Source organism: Camelus dromedarius, chromosome 21, assembly GCF_036321535.1.
Source record: "Camelus dromedarius isolate mCamDro1 chromosome 21, mCamDro1.pat, whole genome shotgun sequence".
Classification (NCBI taxonomy): Eukaryota; Metazoa; Chordata; class Mammalia; order Artiodactyla; family Camelidae; genus Camelus; species Camelus dromedarius.
Window position 1 is genome coordinate 3,861,484 of NC_087456.1, and position 25,100 is coordinate 3,886,583.

At 42.2% G+C, this 25,100-nt stretch overlaps 1 protein-coding gene across 4 annotated transcripts in view; it reads right to left on the reverse strand.

Moving 5' to 3' along the window:
* Positions 1-25,100, reverse strand: part of LOC116151557 (trafficking protein particle complex subunit 9) — a 373,012-nt gene that overhangs the window by 268,862 nt on the left and 79,050 nt on the right. For 3 of the 4 annotated variants that reach the window (XR_010377091.1, XM_064477021.1, XM_064477022.1), the window contains one exon: positions 18,121-20,165. The exons of the other annotated variant lie outside the window; for it this stretch is intronic. Coding sequence is in view for 2 of the 3 variants with exons in the window: in XM_064477021.1 (XP_064333091.1) it covers positions 19,917-20,165 (249 nt within the window). In the remaining variant the exon portion in view is untranslated. Of the gene's footprint in view, positions 1-18,120; positions 20,166-25,100 lie in introns of those variants that run through there. 4 annotated transcript variants of the gene reach the window in all.

The window sequence follows — 25,100 nt, forward strand, 5'->3', positions numbered from 1 at the left end:
CATCTGTCTATATGTTGGATACTTAGTGTTAAGTGTGTGGGAACTCTTCAATCTTCTAGCTTGTTTGGAAAACATTTTCCTTTCAATGGATAACTACACTCTATACATATATATGTGAAGTTAATAGCTCCAACTCGGCTTTACAGAGAAAACTTTATGAAATTCTAACCAGCTCTAGGATAATTTACTGAGAAACCAGAGTAATTTTTTCTACTTCAATTGGTTCCGTTTATGCTAGATGAACTTACGGCTCAACACATGCTGTATTCTGAGAGATAAATGTTTGTGTAAGCCATCAAAAACCTAACTTGTTTTGAAAACAGTTTGTTTTCAGTGGGTAACTACACTACATGCATATATATGAAAAGGTATTAGCTCCAACTCGGTTTTACAGTGAAAACTGCATGAACTTCAAAGCGGCACTGAGAAACATACTGTGAGTCCAGGATAAGTGTTTCTATTTCAACACTTTTCCTTTTTGTAGATGAACGAATGTCTCTCTACTTGCTCAATTCTGAGATTTAAGTGTGTGGGAAACCTTCAATAATCCTAGCTTGTTTGGATCACACAGATTCTTTAGGTTCAGGAAATTCACTACTTACATATATAATGGGAGGTACTGGCTCCAATTCGGTGTTACAGTGAAAACGTCATTAACTTCAATCTGGCACGAGGAAAACATACTGAAAACCCAGTAGAAGTCTTCCTAGTAGAAACCATTTCATTTAAGCTAGATGAAAGAACGTTTCTCCACATGCTCATTTATGAGATTTAATTGTTTGTGAAGCCATCAATCTCCTTGCTTGTTGGGAACACAAAGTTTCTTTTATGTGGAGACTACACTACTTATATATATATATGGATGTAATAGCTCAAACTCGGTTTTAGAGTGAAAACTTCATGAACTTCAAACCGGCAGTAGAAAACATACTGAGAATCCAAAGTACGTGTTTCTACAACCCATTCCCTTTATGCTAGATGATCGAACGTCTCTTCACATTCTCAATTCTGACATTTAAATGAGTATGAAAGCCGTCAATCACGTAGCTTTTTGGGAACACAGTTTCTTTTGTGTGGGAAACTATGCTAAATAAATATATTTTGGGAGGTACAAGCTCCAACTCGGTTTTTCAGTGAGAACTGCATGAATCTTCAACCGGCACTAGGAAAACATACTGAGAAACCAGAGCAAGTGTTTCTTCTGAAACCCATTCCCTTCATGCTAGATGAACGAACGTCTCTCCACTTGCACAATTCTGAGAGTTTAGTGTGTGTGAATGTCTTCAATCAGCTAGCTTGTTGGGAACACACACTTTCTCATGAGGGGCTAAATTCTCCACATTTGTATAAATGTGGAGGTTCTAGTTCCAACTCGGATTTACAATGAAAACTGCATGAACTTCAAACCAGCACTAGGAAGCATACTGAGAATCCAGTGTGGGTGTTTCTACTGCAAACCATTCCCTTTATGCTAGACAAACGAATGTCTCTCCACATTCTAAATATTAAGAAATGAATGAGTGTTGAAGCCATCCTTAACATACCTTGTTGGAAACCCAGAGTTTCAGTCCAATGGAAACTACGCTTCTTTCATATATATGGGGACTTACTAGCACGGACTCGGTTTTACACTCCAAACCGTTTTTATTTGAAATCGGCTTTGAGAAACATGCTGACAACTCAGAGAATGTGTTTCTGTATATCACTTAACCTTCAATGCTGGATGAAAAAACGCCTCTCCACAGGCTTACTTCTGACATCTGAATTTGTTTTGGAGACATCCTTCACCTAACTTGTTGGAAAACCAGAGTTTCTGGTATAGGGAATCTACGCTACTTACATATCTAAGGGGAGGCACTCGCTCCAACGTGCTTTTCCACACTAAATTGCTTTTACATTGAAAACGGCGTTGGGAAACATGCTGAAATTTTAGAGAATGTGTGTCTATAATACCTCTGCATTTTATGCTGCATGAAGGAACGCCTCTCAACATGCTCAACTTTCAGAAATGTATGAGTATGGAAGCCGTACTTCACCTAGCTTGTTGGAAACCCAGAGTTTCAGTCCAAGGTAAACTAAGCTGCTTTCATATATATGGGGACGTACTGGCACCAACATGGTTTTTTACTGTAAACCACTTTAACTTCAAACCGGCTTTGAGAAACATGCTGAGAAATCAGAGAACGTGTTTGTACATCTCACTCTGCCTTTTATGTTTACTGTGAAACGCTGGTTTGAAAGAAAAATTACTTTGCTTTGGTAAACTGCTTTGAACCGAGTTCCTCCGCTTTGATATGTAAATTGGGTAGTTCCCGTATTCCAGAAACTCTGGTTTTCCAACATGTTAGGAGAAGGACGTCTCCAACACAAATTCAAATGTCAGAAGTGATCTTGTGGAGAGGCGTTCTTTCATCCAGCATTGAAGGTTAAGTGACATACAGAAATACTTACTCTGAATTCTCAGCATGTTTCTCAAAGCCGGTTTCAAGTAAAGCGGTTTGCAGTGGAAATGCGAGTTGGTGCTAGGACGTCTCCAAATATAAGAAAGCAGCGTAGTTCCCCTAGTCCTGAAACTATGGTTCCCAGCAAATAGGTGAAAGACGGCTTCCTTACATACACAGATTTGAAAATAGAGCATGTGCAGTGGCGTTCTTTCATCCATCATAAAAGGCAGAGTGACATGTAGAAACACATTCTCTGATTTCTCAGCATGTTTACTAACGCTGGTTTCAAAATAAAAGTGGTTTGCTTAGGAAAACCACATTGGAGCGACTGCCTCCGGTTAGATATGTAAGTAGCGTCGTTCCCCTAGACCAGAAACTGGGTTTCCAACAAGTAAGGTGAAGGACACCTTCAACACACATTCAAATGTCAGAAGTTATCATGTGGAGGCATTCTTTCGTCCAGCATTGACGGTTAAGTGACATACAGAAACACTTACTCTGATTTCTCAGTGTGTTTTTCAGAGCCGGTTGCAAGTAAACGCGGTTTGCAATGAAAAACCATTTTGGTACTAGTGCATCCCCATAGATATGTATGTAGCGTAGTTTCCCTACCCCAGAAACTGTGGGTTCCCAATTAGCTATTTGAAGGACAGCTTCCAAACTCATTCATTATCTAAAAATTGAGCATGTGGTGTGGAGTTCTTTCATACAGCATAAAAGGTGGAGTGACATATAGAAACACTAACTGTGATTTCTCAGCATGATTCTGAAATCCGGTTTCAAGTAAAAGCTCTTTGGAATGGAAAAGCCTCCTGGAGCTTGTGCCTCCCCTTATATAAGTAAGTACCGTAATTCCTCAAGGCCAGAAACTCTGGGTTCTCAAAAACCTAGGTGAAGGTTGGCTTCCACTCACATATGTTTCCAAAATGGAACAAGTGTAGAAGCATTCCTTTATCTCACCTAAACAGCAAGGCTTCATCTCAAGTACTTACCATGATTTCTCTGCATGTTTACTTGAGTAGATTTTAAGCTAAAAGCATTTTTCGCTCAGAAACCTAGTTAGAGCTTATTCCTGCTGTTATATATATTGGTCGGGCAGTGCCCCAACACCACAATTCTGTGTTTCCAGCAGTGTTGGTGAAGGATGGCTTCCACAAACATTCGGTTTTCTCTCCTCCTCACTCTTCTGCTTAGACATCAATGCAGGCTGTGTATTGTGGAAGCCAAGGAAATTTTTTTCATTTAGGATCAGCCTCGGAGAAAACTGAGGCCTGCTTCTGCTACTTTTCCCTGCTCGATTTCCTCTTTGTGCATTTCCAATCCTCAAGAGTGAGTTCCTTTAACCAAGTAATTATTTCAAAAAAAAATGAGCAGGTTTCCATAGGGCCACTACTTCTTTTATATTCTTGCATTTTAATACCTCTCTTCCATCTCTTCTTCTCCAGGTGTCTTATTTCTATGTCCTTTGGTTTGGGCTGATGGCTAATCAGCATTAGTGTAGAAATTGTTTCTTGATATTACTGATCTATATTCTTTCCATGGATATTTGATTTATCATTGGATTTTAGGGAAGATAGTTTCTTTAAATAAATTCTGGTAAGTAACTTGTGGGGGATTCTGATTCTCTGGGCTAGAATTATAATGCTTAATTTCTGAATAAGTGATACTTTCATAGAGCTCAAAATTCCACAGGTTTGAGTGCCACCACTGTCCTGAAGCCTTTTATACTTTTCTTTGGGTGCACCCAGACCTGAGTGTGTGTGTGTGTTTGTGTCCTTCTGGACTTAGTTTAGCCTGAAATGAGCAAAGGCAAGTACTCCCCATTTTACACAAACAACAGACGACTTTCAAAATTTGATACCTTTTAAAAATATATGAACTGTAATGTTGCAGTATTTGACAAGAGGCAGTGACCTTCAGGGCTGTCAGCAATGGAGGCAGAACAGTTGGAGGGACAGCAGGTGCTCGTGCTCAGTGGCTGAAGTCACACAACATCCACAGCCACCTCTGGTTAATCTTATAGATTTGGTGCTGTATGCAGGCTTTCAGGGCTGTGCCCACCTCCCCACCAAACATATATCTTAGGAAAAGTGGTGAGCCTCAGTATGAGAAACAATAAAGAATTATTAGGGTAAAATGAGTTTATTGTTTTTAAAAAGAAAAATTAGCATCCAGGTAGTTTAATTTCAGCTCCTAATAGACTGATGTGTTGACATTCACAAGGATGCGTAAGCACCTGCAAGATCATGGGGCAGGACCGGAGACTCTGAAGCAGCAATCACCACACACAACTTTCACTGCTGTCCTTGACAGCCTTATAGAATTACTTGATTAAGAAAAGGCCATAGATGTTAAATATCATCATTTTGAGAAACCAGTTCTTTTGAAATCTTATATACTAATGTAACTGAATTGGATAAAGAAATGCTAAATGTGTAATAAAGTATCCAAAGAGGTAATGATTACTGAAAACACCACAAATTGAAGAGGACCACAGCATAATGTGCATATATATTTTAATGATCTGGAAGAATCAGCTCAGCAGTGTATTCGAGACATCTAGAGATGATGTCAAAAGGGGGTGTCCTTGGATACATTTTGTGAATGTTAGAGTGAAGTCAGGGTCAGGTACACAAATTTAGTTTAAAAGCAAAAGGTGAAACAGATTTCTTTTCAAAAATCTATTGTGTCTGGTTAGAAATCATCAAATCCATGGGTCAAGGGAAGGGAAAAATAAACCTAGTGACAACGTGACTGTTTCAGGAGCTGGTAGTAAAATGACAGTTGACAATTGTGTAAATTAGATATGATCTTGATGTCCAACTGACCCAAATATTTTTAGTCCATGTGCCAAAAATATATCAAGGAATAAATAGTGATCTATGTTTTATCAGCTCTGTTATCCCCCCTTCAATCCTGCATTCTGATTGGGAAACTAAGAACTTCTACTGCAGGGAGGGGGATTTTCAAAAATGGAGTGTCCCCCAACCGAGAAAATAAAGGAAATGTAGCCGTACACTGTAGAGACACAGGGAGATCTGTTGAGCCAGATGACACTTGCTTTACTGTCAACTAGTAGGAGGTGCAGCTTTTTGATGACTTGGGTACCACGTTGCTGCCTTTCTCAAGGTATTGCCCACGGCTCTTGAGAAGCGATGAAGTGGGGCCAAGGAATTATCCTCCGAATCCTTTGCCATGGATGTTGTCTCTATTCTCCACTTTTAAGCTTTAGCTTAGACAAGTTGCCGTGTCTTGCCAAGTGAGTTGCAGACAGTAAGCGTGTCTTGAAGCACACGGCTCTTTCCTCCTCACTGCAGCAGAGAACCTCTGCATTGGAGCATCCTGAGATGTCATCGATGGTCATTTTTCATGTTAGGAATCAGTAAGGATGCTATGTCCACATGGATGAGGAGGGTAAGATTTCAGTCTCTAAAGTGGTAATGATGGGTTGACCTTTTCACTTAAAGAGTCTCACATCAACAAATTCGTGTCTGTTCTGGACCAAGAAGAAACAAGTGTTTGAAAAAGAATAGCTTGAAAGGTCAGTGAGATATGTCAGACATCTTCTTCATGTTTTCAAGTTCGGGTATCAAAAATGGATTTCCTATTTTGAGTGATACTGACAATTTGCCGTGCTCTGTGCCTCATGTATACCAAAGGCTTTCCTAAATAAAATATTTAGAAACGGTAACATTCTTGATATGTGTTAAACCGGGGGAGATGAATGAATTAAAATTAGTTCCTAATGTGCATTGATTTTTTTAAAGACATCAATTTTATAGAAACTTTTGAAGAATTAAAGTGACAGAAAATTACAAAGCACCTTTTCCTTCTGGTAAGAAAGGGTTCTGTATTCCTTTATTGATGAATGTAACATAGAATCATTACTAATATTGTTTGTATTGTACTTAGTGTTTACAGAGTGATTCACAGATATTCTCCTATTTTATCTGTGCAATGACATCTGGAAGATAAGATTTCCTAGTTATGCTTTTTAATGTCTATTTTTAACTCTGTCTAAACGCAGATTGATTGAGCTCCATTTGCTCAGTTTAGAAGGCTGGACTGATTAATTGTGTGAGAACATTCCAGGAGGCAGAGGAAAGGAAGAGACATGGGTTCTACACGATGGAAGCTGCTCCTGAAATGATTTGACCAGCAGTCTTATCCATTTTCCCCAAGGCTGGAAACAAAACACAACCAAAGACATGGAAACCAGGGAGGCCATGTGACTCCAGCCTTGGCACGTAGAGTCACGGCTGTCCTTCTGTGTCTTGGAGAGGAGGATGCTTTGGGTCTCTGTTCTACAAACTCTGTTTTGCTTTATCTCCACAGTGTGTTGTTTTATTGGTATATGCTGAAACTTGATTTACATTTCATAGCATTAAAACAAAAATCAAGATCTCTTTATCATTTATTTACTCTTTGGTAAATAGTTTTTGGTGAATATTTAACTTTATTATTAGGTCTTACCATGGCAATGTACAACACCTAGTTCCCCAGATAACAGCAGTAGCTTAAACATGCTAAAATTGTATTTCCCTCTTACATAAAGAAGTCAAGCAATCGGTAGCCCATGGCTGGTTTGCATGATGGCCCCTGGGTCAGAGAACAAGATGCCTGTTATCTTCAGCCCATCAACCTGATGGCCCAAAGTGGCTGCCTGAGGGTCAACCATCAGGTCCACATTCCAGGCAGCAGAGAGGAGGGAAGAAAGGTGCTTCAGTTCCCTTTTGGGATGGTTCTGTAAAGTCCCAGGTAGCTTTCCTGCTTTTATCTTGTTTTAGACAGGGCTGAGAGACAGCTTGCTATGAGGTAAGCTCAACTCAGGACCAGACATCTCCCTCGAGGGGAGGGGAGGGAGTGGGCGGGGAGGAACCGATCATCCTGCACATGGTGTAAGACACCACGATGAGCCGCCGGGGGCCTCTGCAGTCCGTCCATTGCTTCGGGCTGCACTGATCGTTTTGTAACGTTTGAGATTTTCATGTAGAGGTGTGTGTATGCTTGAACAATTGCTCGGTTCATTTAAACTAGTGGCTACCAGAGCACGTTGGAGAACATATTTGTTCTCAACTGCTAGCCAGTGACCCTCCCGCCAGGTTTCTGTCTTGCTCTTCATTTCCACATTATTTTCCAACACTTCCGGAGGAAATGTAAGCAGCCTGATGCTCAAATGCTTTTCTGTGTGACTCCCCCCTTGTTTTTTGAAGGAACAACAAATTGCCTAGAGAAGAGTGGACGAAATTCCTATCATCCACTTTTTTAAAGCTCTGAGATTTGGTGTTAGGAAATAGAAGAAAATTCCAGAAACACACTTAACAAACATTATTTCTTTCAAATGTGATTTGGAACAACAAAGGACAATATATTTTATAGAACAATTTTTAAGACAACTGATTTGGTAGTAAGTTCACATAATGAAACTTCCAACAAGTCTTTATATTTCTCCTGGAAATTCCTTGGCTCTTGGTGTAAATTATTAATAATTAATATCAGCTTTCTATTCTTTCTCTTCCTGTATTTGTAGAGTTAACCTGAAAATAGCATGTTGTGTCACTGAGAAAGCCTCCTGGTCAGCCTTCTAGTTAAACAGCTTGTGTGCGTCTCGGTGGCAGGTGTGCTAAATAGTAGTTTTCAGGCACTTGAGGGATGCCCATCACACCAGCACTGCGGGAGCCTATTTCTCACCCACGACCAGGTGAGACCCTCCTTTCCTCTTCTGCCTCGCCCAGGCCCCCGCATTCTGGTTCTTTCTCACGAACCATTTTCATAAATTTCAGCCCTGCACCAGCAGTGTAAGTCTTGGTTTCTCAAAGACCAGGATCTTAGTTCTAGGCTTTCTGTTAAAGGACAGTGTATAAAATCAGGCAAATTTATGTCTTTTGAGGCCTCAGGATCTCTGCAATTAAAAAAAGAACTTGAGTTAAATACTATTCTTTTCCACTTCTGAATTTCTATAACTCCACACAATAGCTTTTTTATTAATTAGCTAAAAATTTTTCCAGAATATGTTTTCCTAAGATTCACAAATATCTGTTAATTTATATTTAAAGATGCAATATTTAAGAAATGGAATAATTATTTACTTTTAAAAAGTAATTTAAGTCAAGAAATGTTTGATACTGAAAGCTTACTATGAGTTCAAGTATGTAAGCTTAATTTTTGTGGTACTGTTGATAAATCACACAATGTGAGAGTTGTGGGTTAAGTTTTATCTGGGGCAAAATGAGGACCAGAGCCCAGGTGACAGCATCTCAGAGAGCTCGGAGGAACTGCTCTGAAGATGAGGGGAGCTCAGTATTATATGAGATTTCATTGAAGGGGAACGTGCAGTCAAGTATACGTTAAGTCAGAGGCTGCTGCTAGTCGAGGAGCAGGTGTCTCTGTTAATGATTTCAGTGCCTTTCTAGATAGGAGGAGATGCAAGAATTTGGGCTCTTAAAATTTCCTGGAAATGTCTAACTATCTGAAGGCTTTTCTGCCCATTTTCCCAGAGCACAGAGCGCCCAATTCCAGATCTCCACCCAGAACTACTTTCAGAGAGTGTTGAAGGTCAGCAGCTGCAGTGGCTCATGACTTAATCAAATCAGAGGTAGATGACAAGTGCCAATTTTTAGTTGACAATATGTATATATTGTAGGGAAAAATTTACTTTCCAACCCTACCACTGTTTTACTTTTAGTTAGAGCTCAACTGATAACTCTTAGATGACTTAAGTCACACGAGGGGGCGACGGGGTCGTCTCTTGAGCCGGCCAGTGTTCTATGTCAGCCTCCTTGATCACATTCAATTTTCTTTCTGTTCAAACAGCATGCATCTGATTTTATGAAGTTTGGAGCCTGTCCTGAGCACATGGGGTCTGGAAGTGGCCCTGTTCCTGTGGTCTTTGTTTATTCTGTGAATTATGGTGTGAATCTTTATGTGCCCAAGATTCATCATAATTTCAAACTTTAAGGATTTAAATATGGGAGATGGATGCCAAGTTCTGGGAATAGATTTTCAGGATAACAGCCAGGATTGGTAAAAAGTAGGGAGAATGGATACAGCCTTTAAAAAAGATATGCTACTTTACAATTTCTGCAGATAAATTAAAGTTCTTGTTGGGATTCTATCAGGAATGTTCAATTGGGAGACCTACCTCCCATTTTCATGAAATAAAATAATTTTATTATTTGTTTAGTGCCTACTGTCTAACAAATAAGTATCCCCTTTGCATATAGTTTTATCATTTAATCTCTACAAAGATTCCCAGGAGAACACACGTATCACAGGTGAAGGAACCAAGATCATCCAGGGTAAGTGGCTGGAAGGCAGATGGGCTGGAGGGCTTACCCTCCTTCAGGCTGAGACAGAGACACCAAGGTTTATTGACAAGCATGTTGCTGAAGTGGTTTATTTAATACTTTGCTTCCTTGATGAATTGGATCTCTTGAAATTGTTTATGTCTGGCTTATCTTCCCCTCTCTCCTCTGCCTCAGGTCTTCTTCTCATAAGTAGTATGAATTCAGCCTGAACTGATTCAGGAAAATCAGAAAATAAAAAATTAGCCCACACAAATGTCTGATTAGTCCTTGTAATTCAGTACTTCCTAAAACTCTTAGAAACGCAAGGAAGGTTTGTTACCTCGGGGACTGAGTGCATTTGAAGAGTGAGAAATGTAAGTGTGATCTGGTAAATGCACAGGCTCTATAAACAAAGATCCGGGTTTGGATCCTGGCTCCACTGAGTACTGGAAACATGACCACCCAGAGCCTCAGTTTCTTCATGTGTTAAATGGGCTGATAGAGCTCACCTCCAAGCGGTCAGGTCAAAATGAGATGGTACGAGTGACTCTCAGGCAGAATGCTTGGCAAAGTGCTAGTTGCTCTTGCTGCTTTATAATGTCCTCTTAGGTAATTCCGTTGTCCATTGGCTTGCAAATACCTCCTCATTTGATTTAAGAAAAATAGCATGCCTTAAGAATTTTAAAAATAAGGAATGAAGACTTACTGATTAATGCTGGGTGTATTTTTATAGGTAGTTTATTAAAAAAAGTAGGAGTTCTCTAAAGAGAATTTATTCAGTGTGCCTAGAATATGATTCAGTTAAAAATGATTTTCCTTTAAATACTTTTCAGAAACTTTCTGTGATATTTTTCTTGAATAGTAGTTGAAGATTTCTGAGGAGGTTTTACATTTAGAAAAGTTTATTCTTGTAACAATCAACACATTAAATAAATGATTCATAACCCTGGACAGCATAAGGCCCTGGCTTTTATTTTTTTTAATATATGTAATTTTGGTGGTTAGTTCTATGACATTTTATTGGGTAGAAGTATCTCCCATTTCCATTTTACAGGCAGAGAAGATGAGTCATACGATACTCAGTATACAAGAGCAGGAGAGGCTGATTAATTTGGGCAGAAGAGTAAAAGGGTGTGGAGAAAAAAATCCTTGATTCTCAAGCTGGACACATTCTGCGGTGCTGTGCAGCTGAAATGGATTTGATTTTGCTTCTGGGTTGTCCTAGGTTTCGGCGCATGTGCCTGGGAAGGTCTCTCGGGCAAAGATGTTAACTTAAGAAGGTTGTCATTGTAAATGCTCTTAAGAGCATTAATCAAATTCCACAGCAAATAAATGAACATGTTTGGAAGGTTTTCCACCCTCATGTAATTTCCAGAAAACAGACATGATTCACTTGCTAAACCAAACACACAGGTACAATAATGAGCCTGGCTCACATGACTGGACAGCACGGAGGGAGCCTCATCTATTGGCGTGGGTTACGCTGCAGGAACTGCACCTGAAGTTTTAATTAGAATTTATTTTTCTGCGAGTGCTGCCTCCGTGTTTTTCTCCCCAAAGTAAGGAAGCGCCCTCCTTGCCTGGCCATTAGTCTGCAGAGCCCCGCGGCTCACACACTCCCCTGCTCATCAGAAGGCTGATGGAGCCAGTTTGCTTAGACACGCTTAGCTACACTCGCAGCGGGGGTCATCAGTCTCTTCTGTGTGTTCACCTCCATGTGCAGGGGAGAAAATCGACTTTCGCTGCTGACAAACGCTAATTGACTACCAGTTGTTTCAGAGGGACTGTGAAGTTGAAAACTGGTGTCACTTTCATTTTTATATGTTGGATGCTGACAAGTTGCACGGCGACACCCCCAGTGTAAGTACACCAACCAGGGAGGGTATCGGAGTTTGAATCTGTGTGTTTTAGTATTAAGATCCTGGCACTGGTCAGCTTTCAGTGTTCTCGCTGAGTTTGCGAGACTGTTTCTCGAGCGATTTCTTTGGCTTCCAATAACTTTGCAAAGCAGTCTCCTTCAGTGGAGTTCTGATGAGTTGAGTTGGGAGGGGCATGTGAAATTGAGGCGGGCAGAGAGGTGCAATGAAAACTGGCCACCATCTGGTTACCTCTCATTTTTTTGGGCCAAAAATGCTTGTCTTCTTTTCTTTTCTCCTCCATCCATCCCTTCAGGTCAGGGAGTCGTCTTCAAGAATTTCTTAATAAAATGTAAAGTAATGATGAAGGCAGTGTGTTTCTGTGGTTGATTCCATTTGATTTGGGTTCATTGTTAAAGGTTTTCTGGTGAGGTACCTATGAGCTCTTAAAACCTGGAAGAGCAGCACAACCAAGGAGAGAAAGTCAGAGAAATGAGTCAGCAGCCCCTGTGAGGTCTGGGGGACAAAGGCAGGAGGTGGGGCAGATGCAGCACCGTGGCCTCCCCTGCAGCCCTGAGGGCAACGTGCGCATGTAAAGCCAGCGTCACTTGTCACCATGTGTTCTAACAGGACTCCCACTAAACGAATGCGAGGAGATTTGGTGAGGCCTTACCATTTACCCTCTTGTCAAACATCTTTAATGCTGACTGTATTTATTAAAGATGACACAGAGATCACCTGCAGAGCGTGAGGGAGCAGTGCTTGCTTCCTGTCTTGCCCGACCCAGTCTCACTAATCAGACTCCTGATTCTCGCAGGCACTGCAGTGCCCTTGGGGGGAGCTCTGCTCCTGGGGGTCTCTGCTCCTGTGGGGGGAGCTCTGCTCCTCGGGGAGCTGGGCACGGGAGTGCGCACATTGGAGCCGGTCGCAACAGCGCTGATCCTTCTCCACGTGATGAGCCCTTTGTGTAAGTAGTAGAGGTGGGATCCAGAGTCTTCCTGTGTCTACGGAGTTCTCCAGTAAAGCCAACTTGGAGGAAAGAAAGACAATGCCTACTGTTCCATGACTGTGTCCTAAGGGTTTAAAGCTCACTGCAGAGCACACGTGAGATCTCATTCAGTAAATACTCTGGGGTCTTTACTCTGACTTGTCATGAATTTGGCATTCTCATAATGTTATTTCTCTTAAAATATGTCTAAGCAATCATTTTTGTGTGATGGTTATTGTGCGTAAGGTTCCTGAAGAAACTGTTGTGGATGGAAGTGTGGGCATCAGTGGTACCAGAAGGGCTGGTGGCCCTGGGGGCTGCCCGAGCTCCACACCATTTGTTACCAGCAGTCTTTCAGATTGCATCTTATTCCAGAGCTCGCCGGGGCTCCCATTTCTCACTACGTGTCTTGAGAGAATATTTGTTCAGAGGGGAGGGGACAGGGTGCTTCCAAGTATGGGTTCTGGGGTTCCCTGTCTAAAGGTGGCACTGGCACAAATCCTTTATTCATGGAGTAATGAAGTCCCCCAGTCTCGTGGCTAATTGGGCCTCCCTGTCCTTCTTCATGTTAGGAGCCGGAGGGCTTGGGTTAGGCCCCAAACCTGTTTTTGGTGAGCTTTCAGCCCTATCACACCTCCTGGGTTGTCCCGTTTCAGTCACATGACTTTGATTTTTGCAGGTAGGTGTGAATTCTGGATAGTGCCTGGGACTTCCAGGTTTCCCCTACAGTAGGGACACTGAAGAAATTTCACCCCATAAGGTGTGTTCGGGGGCCTCGAGGACAAGTAGGGACCCACAGACAGATGTCTGGATGGTTGGCGATCAGGCCCGAGTCTTGGAAGAACAGAGATTCCATTACTGTTTTAACAGTGAATTTGAGGGAGTAATTCTGGATGGTCTGATGTAACTGAGATTAAAATTATTATATGGTTTTTATTGTTAGCAGTAGTGGTTTTTAACCCTTAGACCCAGTCCCCCCTGTTTATAATAAATATTTTGTAACCTTTCTTTTCTGGTGCCCGGAAGTGAACGTCATAGAAAATGTAACCTAACTATAAATATGATAAACAAATAGACAGGTAGATGGAAAGATGTGGTACCTAAATTCTTATATTATGGGGTATTTTATATTCTATGCTAATTAGTGACCTCTCAGGACAAAAGGCACAAACAAAGGGAGTCACTTATAATAAACTATTTTTCCAACCCTTACCTAACTGGGAAACAAGTGGCTTCACAATGTTAGAGCACCTCCCAGGTCCCCGGGGAAATCTCCTTGTCAGAGTTACACTTGCTGATGGTGTCCTGTGCCAAGTGCAAGCAAATGCGGTTCGCAAGCTGCCCGGAGGCTGACTCCGGGGATTCCTTCTCCGTCGCAGCTGTGAGGGAGCCTTGCCTTTCCTGACCACAACCACAGAGGCGATTTTGAGTCTCTGAAAACGGCCATACCAGTGTATAGCACAACCCTCACAAGATATGTTGAATAAAGTAGAAAACTTTAAGTGTCTCCTTTAGGATAGAAATAGGGTATAAAAGAAATAAATTAAAAAATTCTAGTGCCCGAATAAGTGCTACATTACACTGGCTACATCATAAGGTTAGACAACTTCATTACAGCTTTACATACCACATCTTGTAGTTAGAGTTTATTAATCTTTTTTTCCCTGAAGAAAAAAAATCATTTGATATGTTCTTGTGTCAGAGGTGACAAGAAGAGAGCAAGTGTAAACCCGGGAATCGGGATGCTGTTTAGTCTAAGACCATCTCCTTCACTGCGCAGATCATCTTTACTCATTTTACTGCACTTTTTAGAATCACCTTCTCACTTGGATAAACCCCTGTGTCAGTTGGATTTTTTAGTAAAACAATTCTTTTTCTTACCTAGAACATCTGTGATGTTTTCAAGATGATAAAAAAATTTGCCCATGGCATTTAAACAGTTGCTTGTTCCCGTAATTCATGGCTCACGGTCTCGTATTTGTCACAATTGGAGAACTGTGTTTTCTTTCTGCAAATTCTCATTGCTTTGGTGACGCAGGGACACGTGTCCTTACTGGATGGAGTATGACAGTAGTTGTTTGCATTCTCTCCCTAAATCTGGAGTCCTGTGTTATGTTCCCTGTTAACTTAAAAAATAGGAATATTGTTATTTACCTAAATATCTAACCTCACACCAGTGGTGCATATCAAATTGGTCCAAATAGGAATTCCAATATTAAATGAGACAGTAATTTCACAACCCACTTTTCCAAAAATTTGGATTGATTGTTCAATTATACCAGGGACATTAGCTGTTTTAATTGAATGAATCATTGCTTTTTCAATAAAATTTTCCATTCCATCTGCTCTTTTGGTTTATTGTTCTTCAGTGTTTCATTTGCTTTCTTTCCCCAAAATATATGATTTTGGCTTTTGTCATTGAAAATCCTTGCTGGTTTTGCTACCTCATGCTGGAGAGGAAGGCTTGTGACTGTTTTATAGTCATTGGTTTCATGGCTGTCTGAGTGCTTAATGCCATGTTTCAGGGGTGTGGAGACCTAATGAAGTGTGTACTTAAAAGGTTTAGTCTACACTGAGTGCAGGGTTAGTGTTCGCAGCCCATGTCATCAGTATCATAATTAATCCATTACAATCATCCTCTATTAATCAGTGTTATCCTTCTAACGTCTACAGGAGAGGAAATGTAGTAGTCTAAATGCAAATCTTTGCCAAACTTTCAGTCAACTCAAAACCTTTAAAGCTTTGCTGTCAATAGGACTGTGTGCCTGCTATCCCTACTTCTTCTCCTCCTGACCCAGGATGCGGTCTCCACGGCTGATGATCCGTGAGACACTGGATTCTTGATCCCATGGCTCTGTGTGTTCTGAGACATCTGGGGATTTCAGCACTGTTTTAGGGGCTTTGGTTCCCACCTCTTCATAGCATTGCTGAGATGAGATCTGTGGGTTCACCCTCATTCTTGACTGTATGGTGCATTTTTTCTAGAAGCAACACACGCCACCGTGGCAGCACTGCTTTGACCACGTGCTGGGACAGCGTGTGCTTGTCAGTTCTTGGGTTTAAATTTTCTGTTCTAATTTCTAAAATGGGGTACATTAACAGAAACACTCCATGTAAACAGAAGCTCTGTGGGGTTTTCAGCAACTTCTAAGATCATAAATATTCCTGAAGCAGCTAACCTTCCTCCCAACAAGTGAGGAGCAAGCCGGCAAGTCCTGGGTGCCTGTGGCGGCCAAGCTGTGCCGCCCAGGCTGCTCACCGAGGAGCAAGGAGAAAATCTTAGAAACCTACTTCCATGCTGTCTTTCACAGAATCTCAGAAATGAACGTTTAATATCTAAAGAGGGGTGATTTTTTAAAATAAATTTTTTATTTTTTTCCTTTTTCAGTTTTATTAGGTAGAATTATTACAGTTCAACTTCACATACACATATTGCATGTAAATACATGTATAGAGCATACTGCATATTTTAGTTTACATATATGTACTAATTATTCTTTCTAAGAACAGATTAGAGCTTTAGATTTTTAAAATTACAGTTACCAGAGGAATAAGGACATCTAAAAAAGAATAATATACAGAATATAGTAATCCAATCACAAAGGACAGTCAGATGTGCTTACATATATTCAAGAAATCAAAATAATATTTAGTTCATTTGTGGTCTTATTATTATTGTTATTAATATTAGATTCCCCATAAATGAAGCCATATGGCATTTTTCTTCCTCTTTCCACCCTACTTCACTTAGAATGGCAGTCTTCAGGTCCATCCATGTTGCTTCAAATGGCATCTTTTATGGCTGAGGAGTATTCCATTTTATATATGTATCACAACGTCTTTATCCAGTCATGTGCTGATGGACATTTGTGTTGTTTCCATGTTCCTTGTTCTATGTCCCTTCTGGCAACAATTATGGATTTTAAATATTTTCCACATTAAAAACCTTCCTGAAGGAGATGTGGTAACTGGAATCAAAAACAGTTACAGCACATGGTTGTGTGTGATGGGCCCTGGGGGCTTGGTAGAAAGGTTGGCAGAAAGGATTTCAGATTCTGATCAAATGATTCATCCTCTTGTAGCCCTGCTGACTGCCTCTCTCACGGCCTGCCCTACAAGTCTGACCAGTCCCTTCTGTGAATCCTGTTGTATTGTGCAAAAATTTTGTCCAATTGGTGTCATCCAGTATGGACCTTAAGTGAGGCACCCAAGCTCCTGTGTTGGTTTCTTCCATCAGCCCTTAACTTCCTTGGGAGCCAGGACTGTCTCATTGCCCCAAGGATCCCTAATGCCTTGTGAGATGCCTGATACAGCTGGTACTTAACGAGCACATGGGTCAAATGGAAAAACCTGATCAAAGAAAAGGCCCACATTTCTCAGACATACCTACTTAAGCACATAGGGTAAAATGACATGTCTTCTTGGATTTGCTGTCAAATACTTCAACAAAGGACAAATAAAAGAACAAAGGTCTGAATAAAGGAAATATGGAAAAGTTTGTGAATTCCTTAATCAGGGTGATGGGCTTATTGCACTATACTTACTGATGTATACTTAAGTTAGTTTATAATTTTATTGTCATTAGCTGAATAGTAAGTATTAATACGTATTAATTGAAATCCTTAGAACTGACCAAACTTACCCCACACAAAATCCTTAATATCCTAGTAGTTTGTGTTACAGAAATCTTTTCCCACAAAGACAGGAAAAAAGGGAAAGGTAGATCCGTGCAGTATTTCCACTTTGTCAAAAGACCAAAGGCTGACACAAAAGAAGAGATTGTAAAAAAGCTAAAGAGGCTGAAATCAATGTCCGGAAAACCTAGCCAAGAATCCTCAATGGCCCAACTTAACTCACCTCAGCACTGCCGCATCAAGAATGGGGCAAGTAGCACCTAGTGGAATTTTTTTTTTTAATAAACACATAATGATCCATTTCCTACCACAGGCAAATATGATAAGACTGAGTATAAGTTCTAACAACAAATATTGTACAAATCATAATTTCTACTTGATTCAAACTGCTTCTTCTATAAAATTTGAATCTTTTTATTCTTAAGACAGATTTGTGGCATACGACCTAGTGATAAAATTTTCAACTGGCTTGTATTAAAAAAGTTCACCATAGTGAGAGTTTATTACATCAACTATTGCTTTTTGGGAAACCCATGTGCCTTGTCACTCTCTTTCATAAGATTTCCTGTGGAAAATTCAATCCCTCATTCACGAAAGGGCTGAGAAAATGGTCTGATGGAAAACCTTCATACACTGCAACACAAGGAAATGAAAATGACAGTGAGCAGCCCGTGAAGCCATCAGACACACACAGCGCACGGCTGTGTTCCCGCCGCGACTTTCTGTAACCAGCAGGGAAAATGTGCATTTCAAGAAATAGACATAAACCCTTTTCAGGACCTGAGCACACAATTTCCCTTTCAGGGTTTAGTGGGCTTCCATTTAATTCTATGAGAAATGTTTAAAACAACAGAACAACAGCTGAGATAGGGTTTAAAGTACCTTTTATGTCTTAGTGAAAATAAAGCCAACTGATAGTTATCATTTTTACTTTATTTGATCTCACTCTCTTACTTTACCTCCCCAACCTCCTCCACAAAATGATGGTGAACATCCCCTCCTGGGTCAGAAGGCTAAGTAGAAAGTACCAATCACATGGAGGTGTGCTTTGTTGTTTTCTTTTTCAAAACAAACGTTTCATTCATGTGATTTAATAATTAAGATCAGAAACAAAGTCTACTCAATAAATGGTAGACAACACATGATGTCATAGCTGCTCATCAGGTTTGGCCCCACATTACACACTTTTACATGGACATGTGCCATGAGCTGTCATGGGAAACGATAAGTGGTGACAGGGCCTCTGCTCTCACAGGACACACAGCCTGGTGGGGGAGGCGGTGTTCAATCATTGCCCTTTTTTAATGTACTTACAAATTATGGGAAAAGTTATTTAAAAAGAACAAAATGAATCAATGAAAGTGAAAACTACAAGGACAGTATTTAGGCTGAGGGAAGACTGGGAACCTCTTTGAAGAGCTGACACTCCACTGAGACCAAAAGGACAACTCTGGTGCTGCAGGTGAAGGGCAGGGACACACTGATAAAGGACTGATATCCAGAATACACCAAAATTTCTTTAAGCTCAACAAGAAGGATGAATAACCTGATTAAAAAATGAGCAAAATGCCTGAACAAACACCTCATCAAAAAAGAAATCTAGATGCCAAAGAAGTCTATGGAAAGATGCTCCACAGCATCTGTCATCAAGGGGATGCAGACTGAAACAGCGAGGTACCACTGCACACCTGTCAGAACTGCCAAAACGCAGAACACTGAAGGCACCGAATGCTGTTGAGGATATGGAGCCTCAGGAATTCTCATGCATTGCTGGTGGGAATGTAAAATGGCCCAGATACTTTGGAAGACGGTCTGGCAGTTGTTTACAAAACTAGACGAACTTCTAACATATGATCGGGCAACTGTGCTTCTTGGTGTTTACTCGACGAAATGGAAACTTATGTCCACACACAAATCTGCATACAGATGTTAATAGCAGCTTTATTCATAATCACCAGAACTCAGAATCAACTAAGCTGTTCTTCAGTAGGTGAATGGATAAACTGTGGTCCAGCCAGAAAATGGACTATTATTTGGTGCTAAAATGAAATGAGTTATCAAGACATTGAAAGACATGGAGGAACCTTATATGCATATTACTAAGTGAAAGAAGCCAATCTGGGAAAGTTCTGATTCCAACTTTATGGTGTTCTGGGAAAGGGAAAACCACAGAGACTAAAAGATCAGTGGTTGTCAGTTTCTAGAGGGGAAGGAGCAGTTAATGAGGTGCAGCACGGAGCATTTTTAGGGTCACTAACACAGATTACTCTGTATGATGCTGTGACGGTGGATACATGTCATTGCACCTCTGTCCAAACCCACAGAGTGCACACCACCAAGTGTAAATCCTAGTGTCAAGCATGGGCTCTGGGTGATGATGACGTGTCAGTGTAGGTTCACCCATTGTCGCAAATGCACGCTCTGGTGCAGGCGTCAATAGTGAGGAGGCTGTGGGGACCAACTGCTGTTCATACACCAAATCCAGCCCCAGCCACCGCTGTTAATAAAGCTCTGAGGGTGTGTGGACTGTCCGGCTGCTTTGGCATCTGAACAGCAGAGCTGAGCAGCTGCACCAGAGATCAGGAGGTTTGCAGACCCTGAAATATTTACTCCCAAGCCCTTGACAGAAAAAGTCTGTTGAGCCCTGTTCTAAACGAATCAAAATTCACCCTGATGAGACAGGACAGCAGGGCCCAAAACAGGCATGTTTAATGGGACTGATGCGATGTTTTAGTTCCAACACCTTTGCTGAAGTCCTGCGGAAACAGCGACAGACTGTAGCCAGGAAGCGTCTGCAGAAGGAGTCGGGAGCAGGCCTTCCCGCCAGGCTCCGGGATGCCGGGGGCCGCGCGCTGCACGGGGGCCACCCGCTTGAAGAAGGCGGACTTGCAGTGGAAGCCGATCAACTCATAGAGCTCGGAGCGGATGCTGCACTGCTGAATTCTCTCCTCGGAAACCTGAAGCACAGGGAGAAAAGCAACAAGCATCTGAACGAAACATGTAAGTGAAAAAAGAATCATAAAAAAGTTTTCCCTTAAAACAGAGACCCGATGACACAGGAAGGAAGAGGACGGTTGACTTCATGCACTGAAGGGAACGGATGCAGAAACGCAGGGAAGCAGCGCTGTGCAGACGCTCCAGACCCCCTCTGGGCCCCACCTCTCCACGTTCCGCCTCTCCTTTTACTAGAAAGTCCCGTATTCCCTGAAACAGAGGAATCTGCTACCTAAACATGGGACACAGAGAAGGGAAAGAGGAAAAGGAAGGGAAAGTAAAGGAACAACAGTTCATCTAGACCCTAGGGTTTGGGCGGGACTTTCACCAAACACAGAACTTCTCAAAGCACAGAGCACACAGTGAGAGGCTGACAGGGTGACTGCGACTTCTGCTCCTTAAGCACCAGCTACCTGCCAGCACACGCTGTGCCCGTTACTGAATCATTATAATCATTTCAGAAAGTATTACTACCCCGGCTCACAGGCAAGGAAATCTGAAACTCGGGGAGGAATTATCATCCTGGACAAAGCCCCACAGCCCAGAAGTGTCAGAGCCTCCGGCAGACCCTGGACTAAAATGCTCCTCATCTCCACAGGCCCTGAGCCTCAAGCTGAGGCCACGTCAGGTCTGCACGGGCCCAGAGCACGAGTCTGTGGGACAGGGAGTGGTCCCACTCGAAGTGCCAGGCCAAGGCCCTCAGGAACCTATGTAATGAAACCAAATCTCCAAACACATTTCCAATGCACTGCCCTGTCCGGGAGGGCTGCTCGGCACATCTGGCTTATCACCTGTGCACAGGCTGTGCAATGGGCCCAGACAGTGACGTGACGTCCCAGTGGAAGTGGCTCGGAGACCGCTTCATCACAGGACAAACTCTCCCGGCTTCCAACGTTAACTCTCCATTCTATTTTCAACTGGAAAGTAAGTTTAGACTTGTTTTCCTCTCCAGAAACAAAGAGAGTGTTAACATCAGTGGGAAACTCAAGACTGATGAAGAGTCTCCTGGCCATTTGGAAGGATAGGCCGGGGAGGGAACAGAGACAGGGATCAGAAAGACCCGTGTTCCAGTCCAAAGTCTGCACGTCACTCGCTTTGACAGTTTCCTTTTTAATACAGGTGATAAAATCGAATTATGATTGTTGGGAAACCTAAATGAAACAACGTATGCCACTAGCATAGGTGTAAAATCCTCCATGAGTGTTCCAGAAATGGACGTGACCGTGGTTAGTTATTGTCTGCCAAGTCTTGGGTGCTAAGCCCACATCAGCCAGCCAGAGATGTGCCAGAGAATGCCTCAACAGCCAGCAGCCTTCTCCAACTTGGAAACTCACAGTGTCCGAAGAACAGGCAGTGGTGGAACCTTTGGGGAACTCTGGAGGTAGCACTCAAGTGATGACTTTAAAAAGCTGGGGAGAATTTAGGGGACCAGAGAGTTCAAATACAGAAAACTCATTCCATGTCTACAAATATTCATCTCTAGCCATGATGATTCAGAGAGGAAATACATATTCAAACGTACATCATTTTTCCACATAAGTGCATCAAAACAATTTGGAAAGAGTGTAACTTTCTTCTCTAGATCACACAGCTGGGATTACAAGGTTTGTACTGAGAGCCCTACTTGTAAATCATCTGCAAACGTAACTGGGTCCACTATCAGTCATCATCATTCGAAGGGAAGGATGGAAAAGAACAAAGCCAAGCTAATACGCCCCAGTCTTTTGTTTGGTTACGATGTCACAGAGGAGACGGACAGCTCAATAAGGAACCACCCTGCCGTGATCACGGAGCCGGGGAGCGGGGTGGGCGGCAAGATGTGTGACGCAGCCGCAGCTGTGCCCGCGCTTTTAGGCAGGTACCCAAAGTCACCTCGACCAGGTGTCAAACGCTTGTGCCCACGTCCTCATCACCTGACATGTATTAACGAGAAATGGAAACCTATAAACGGCCAATATCCTCGATGGGTACAACGTCCAAATAGCAAAGTCACAGTTTGACAACTGGCCATCCCGGTTCCCTGGGATTCATCCTTGCAGAACCTTAAAAACCACTCCTCTGTCCTCAAAAAGTGCTGCCTACTTGCCCTATCTTTGGCTCAGGGATAGAGCACGTTCACGTGGACTTTAAAGTCTGCACAGATTTGACTGTCTTTCTCCAGGTTCACTTGTCCATTCTGAAGAGGCCTGAGTTAAGTCCAAATTCCATAAGATCAATTCCCTCCAGTGACAACTCAATGAGTCTGCAATTACAAACCAACTGAACAGGACTGTCCTCAGCTAAAAATGTCACACACCCTTCACTGTTTTCTTAATCTCTTCTCCTGGCTAATTGCAACAGACTAACACCACCCTCCACCAAGTTCCCCAACTATGTCAAATAGAAAGTAAGGTCCATAAAAGAGGAGACAACTCCATAGTCACCTCTGAATTCCTAGCACAGAGTAATGTCAATAAACAGAACTATGATTATGGCTTCTTTCCTTTAAAACCTTTCTGGTTATTTAAATGAGACCATGGAAGGGAGGTGTTTGGGTACAGTATCTTGATCCAGAAGACTCTGGAGGCCTTTTTTGGAATGGCTGTCCACTGATTCATTCAAAACACAACTTCTATTTCCGGGAGGAGCTGTGATTTTCTGCCAGGAGTTTGTTGTCACTCTCATGCCAGAACAGATTTAAACTAAATCCTTACTTTGGATATGTTATTTTTCCCGGCTTCCAAAAATATTGACTATCCTTATTACCTTGCCTTGAGGAATGCTTTTATCCTTTTCTTTCTAATTCACCCTTTTATAAAGCAGGGTTCTCAGGATGTGCTTGGCCTTACATAAGAACAGCCAATCAACTCCCAGTGTGAGAGGCCTCGGGCTCAACTCCTTCCCTCCTGCCAGGGCAACTGAAACTCAGTTCAGGAGCGAACCGGCACCCCAGGGCTTCTAAGACTTGCTTATCTCCCAGAATCCCTGCTTTCTGGTTTGTCTTGGCTTCTGAGGATTTCCCCTCACTTTCTTGACAATTAGCTGTGCAGCTTGAAAGATGAGGAAGGAAGGTCTTATTTATTAATCAGCATTTTAAGGAACTTATGTAATGAAGGTTTTCACGAGTTTCTAGAAGCCTCCATTGCCGAGACAGAAAACACATTAGATATTTTCTAAATTTAGCTATCATGTGCATTTTTCCTTTGCTTTTGTTTTCTTAACTGCTAACAGACATTTTTTAATTAAAAAATAAAATAAGGCCCCAAATAGGATAGAACATTGAAGGGGCAAACAAAATTAAATGGCAAAGACAGAAAAATGATAAGTACTCTACAAAGTTAATAGAATACATACACTATAGATCAGATCAGCAATTCTCAGTAACAGCTAATTGAAACCTGACCATGATGTAAAACGCCTCTCCTGTCAGGAGATGGACAACAGAAGATAGAATTAAATGAACAAACTAAAATTCTAAGTCTGGCGAGGTACAGAAGGCTACCAGCAAAATGTGTCATCTTCTGGAAAAGAGGGAGACTCACCAGCTCCTTTCTGTGGAGCCTGAGCCCAGGTGAGGATGGTGAAGTGAGCTCTGTAAGTACCCAATTAGCAAAGTGAGTGATGAATAAAGAGACGTGAGCTTTGATGACAGAGATGATACCACTATTCACTTGTCCTGTAAACTATGTCTTCACGTTCAGTGATCAATACCTCGGCGTCCTCAGGGATTGAGATTATAGGAAAATGCACAGCCCGGGCCCAGACCTCCACTCTGATTGTGACACTGCACTTAGATGTCTCAAGGGCACCTCCAACTCCACCTGTAAAGAGATGACTTCATGGCGCTCCTCCCATAGCCGTCCTGCCCAGGGCCTCTGGTCGGGGGGCAAGGTCTCCCTGCCTCTCCCAGCTCAGGCCCATCACTCACAGATGTGACTGGACCCCTCCTTCAGGGCCCAATTTCCTCAGTCAACGAGTCCCACCACCCACACCTGACCTGCCAGGTGCTCACTGGCACTCCCTCAGCATTGACTCTGTGCTGGGGACCACGCTGCACACTGTGCACACGTTATCTCACTGGATCACCAGAGCAGTACTGGGAAGTCGGTACATCACTCCTTCAATTGATTAGATAAATTGTTTCACTTCCTTGAGTGCGTCATCCAAAGTGACACGGCTACTGAGCCACAAACCTGGGACTGAAAATCACTTGAAAATTGAACACCGCTACACCTCACAGCCACCCTACTCTGACTCATCACATCACCTCCTGCCGAGCCTTCTAAATTTTTCTAAGCATTTTACAATACAAATGTGATCTACGAGAGCACCCGACTCCCCTACTTAAAATCTGTCAATGACGTCCCACTTCATTTAGGAGAAAGCCCCACTGGCCTGAGCTCAGCCCAACGGCCTGGCATCCACGTTCCCTGTGTGGCCGCTCCACCTCACCCACCACGCAGCACTACACGTGCCGTGTCCAGGACAGGGATGCTGACTCCGTACAACCTGGGGCTCGTCTCACTCGAACAATGATCACCCTCTTCAGTGGTCACCCTCTTCAATGCTGACTCTCAGAAAAATATTTTCTCAGGATGAATCAATCTTTTTTCTTACAACTTCCCGTCATTGATAATGAGCTCACCGCAAAAGAGAGAAGATCTAATCCTCAGTCTCCTTATCTGTAAAGTGAGAATAACAAGGAAATATCAGAGGTTTTATGTGAAATAATATTCATGTGAGGCTGAGGGACAATTCCCAACATACAGTAAGCACTCAATATGTGCTTACTTAATATTAATAAAATAGATTCCAATCCAGCAACCTTAAATCAATGCTTTATGGCTTTGTCCAAAAGACTACCGACAAACTGTTGGATGAACCGCTTTGAGCAGATCAGCCCAAGCGTACTGGGAGAG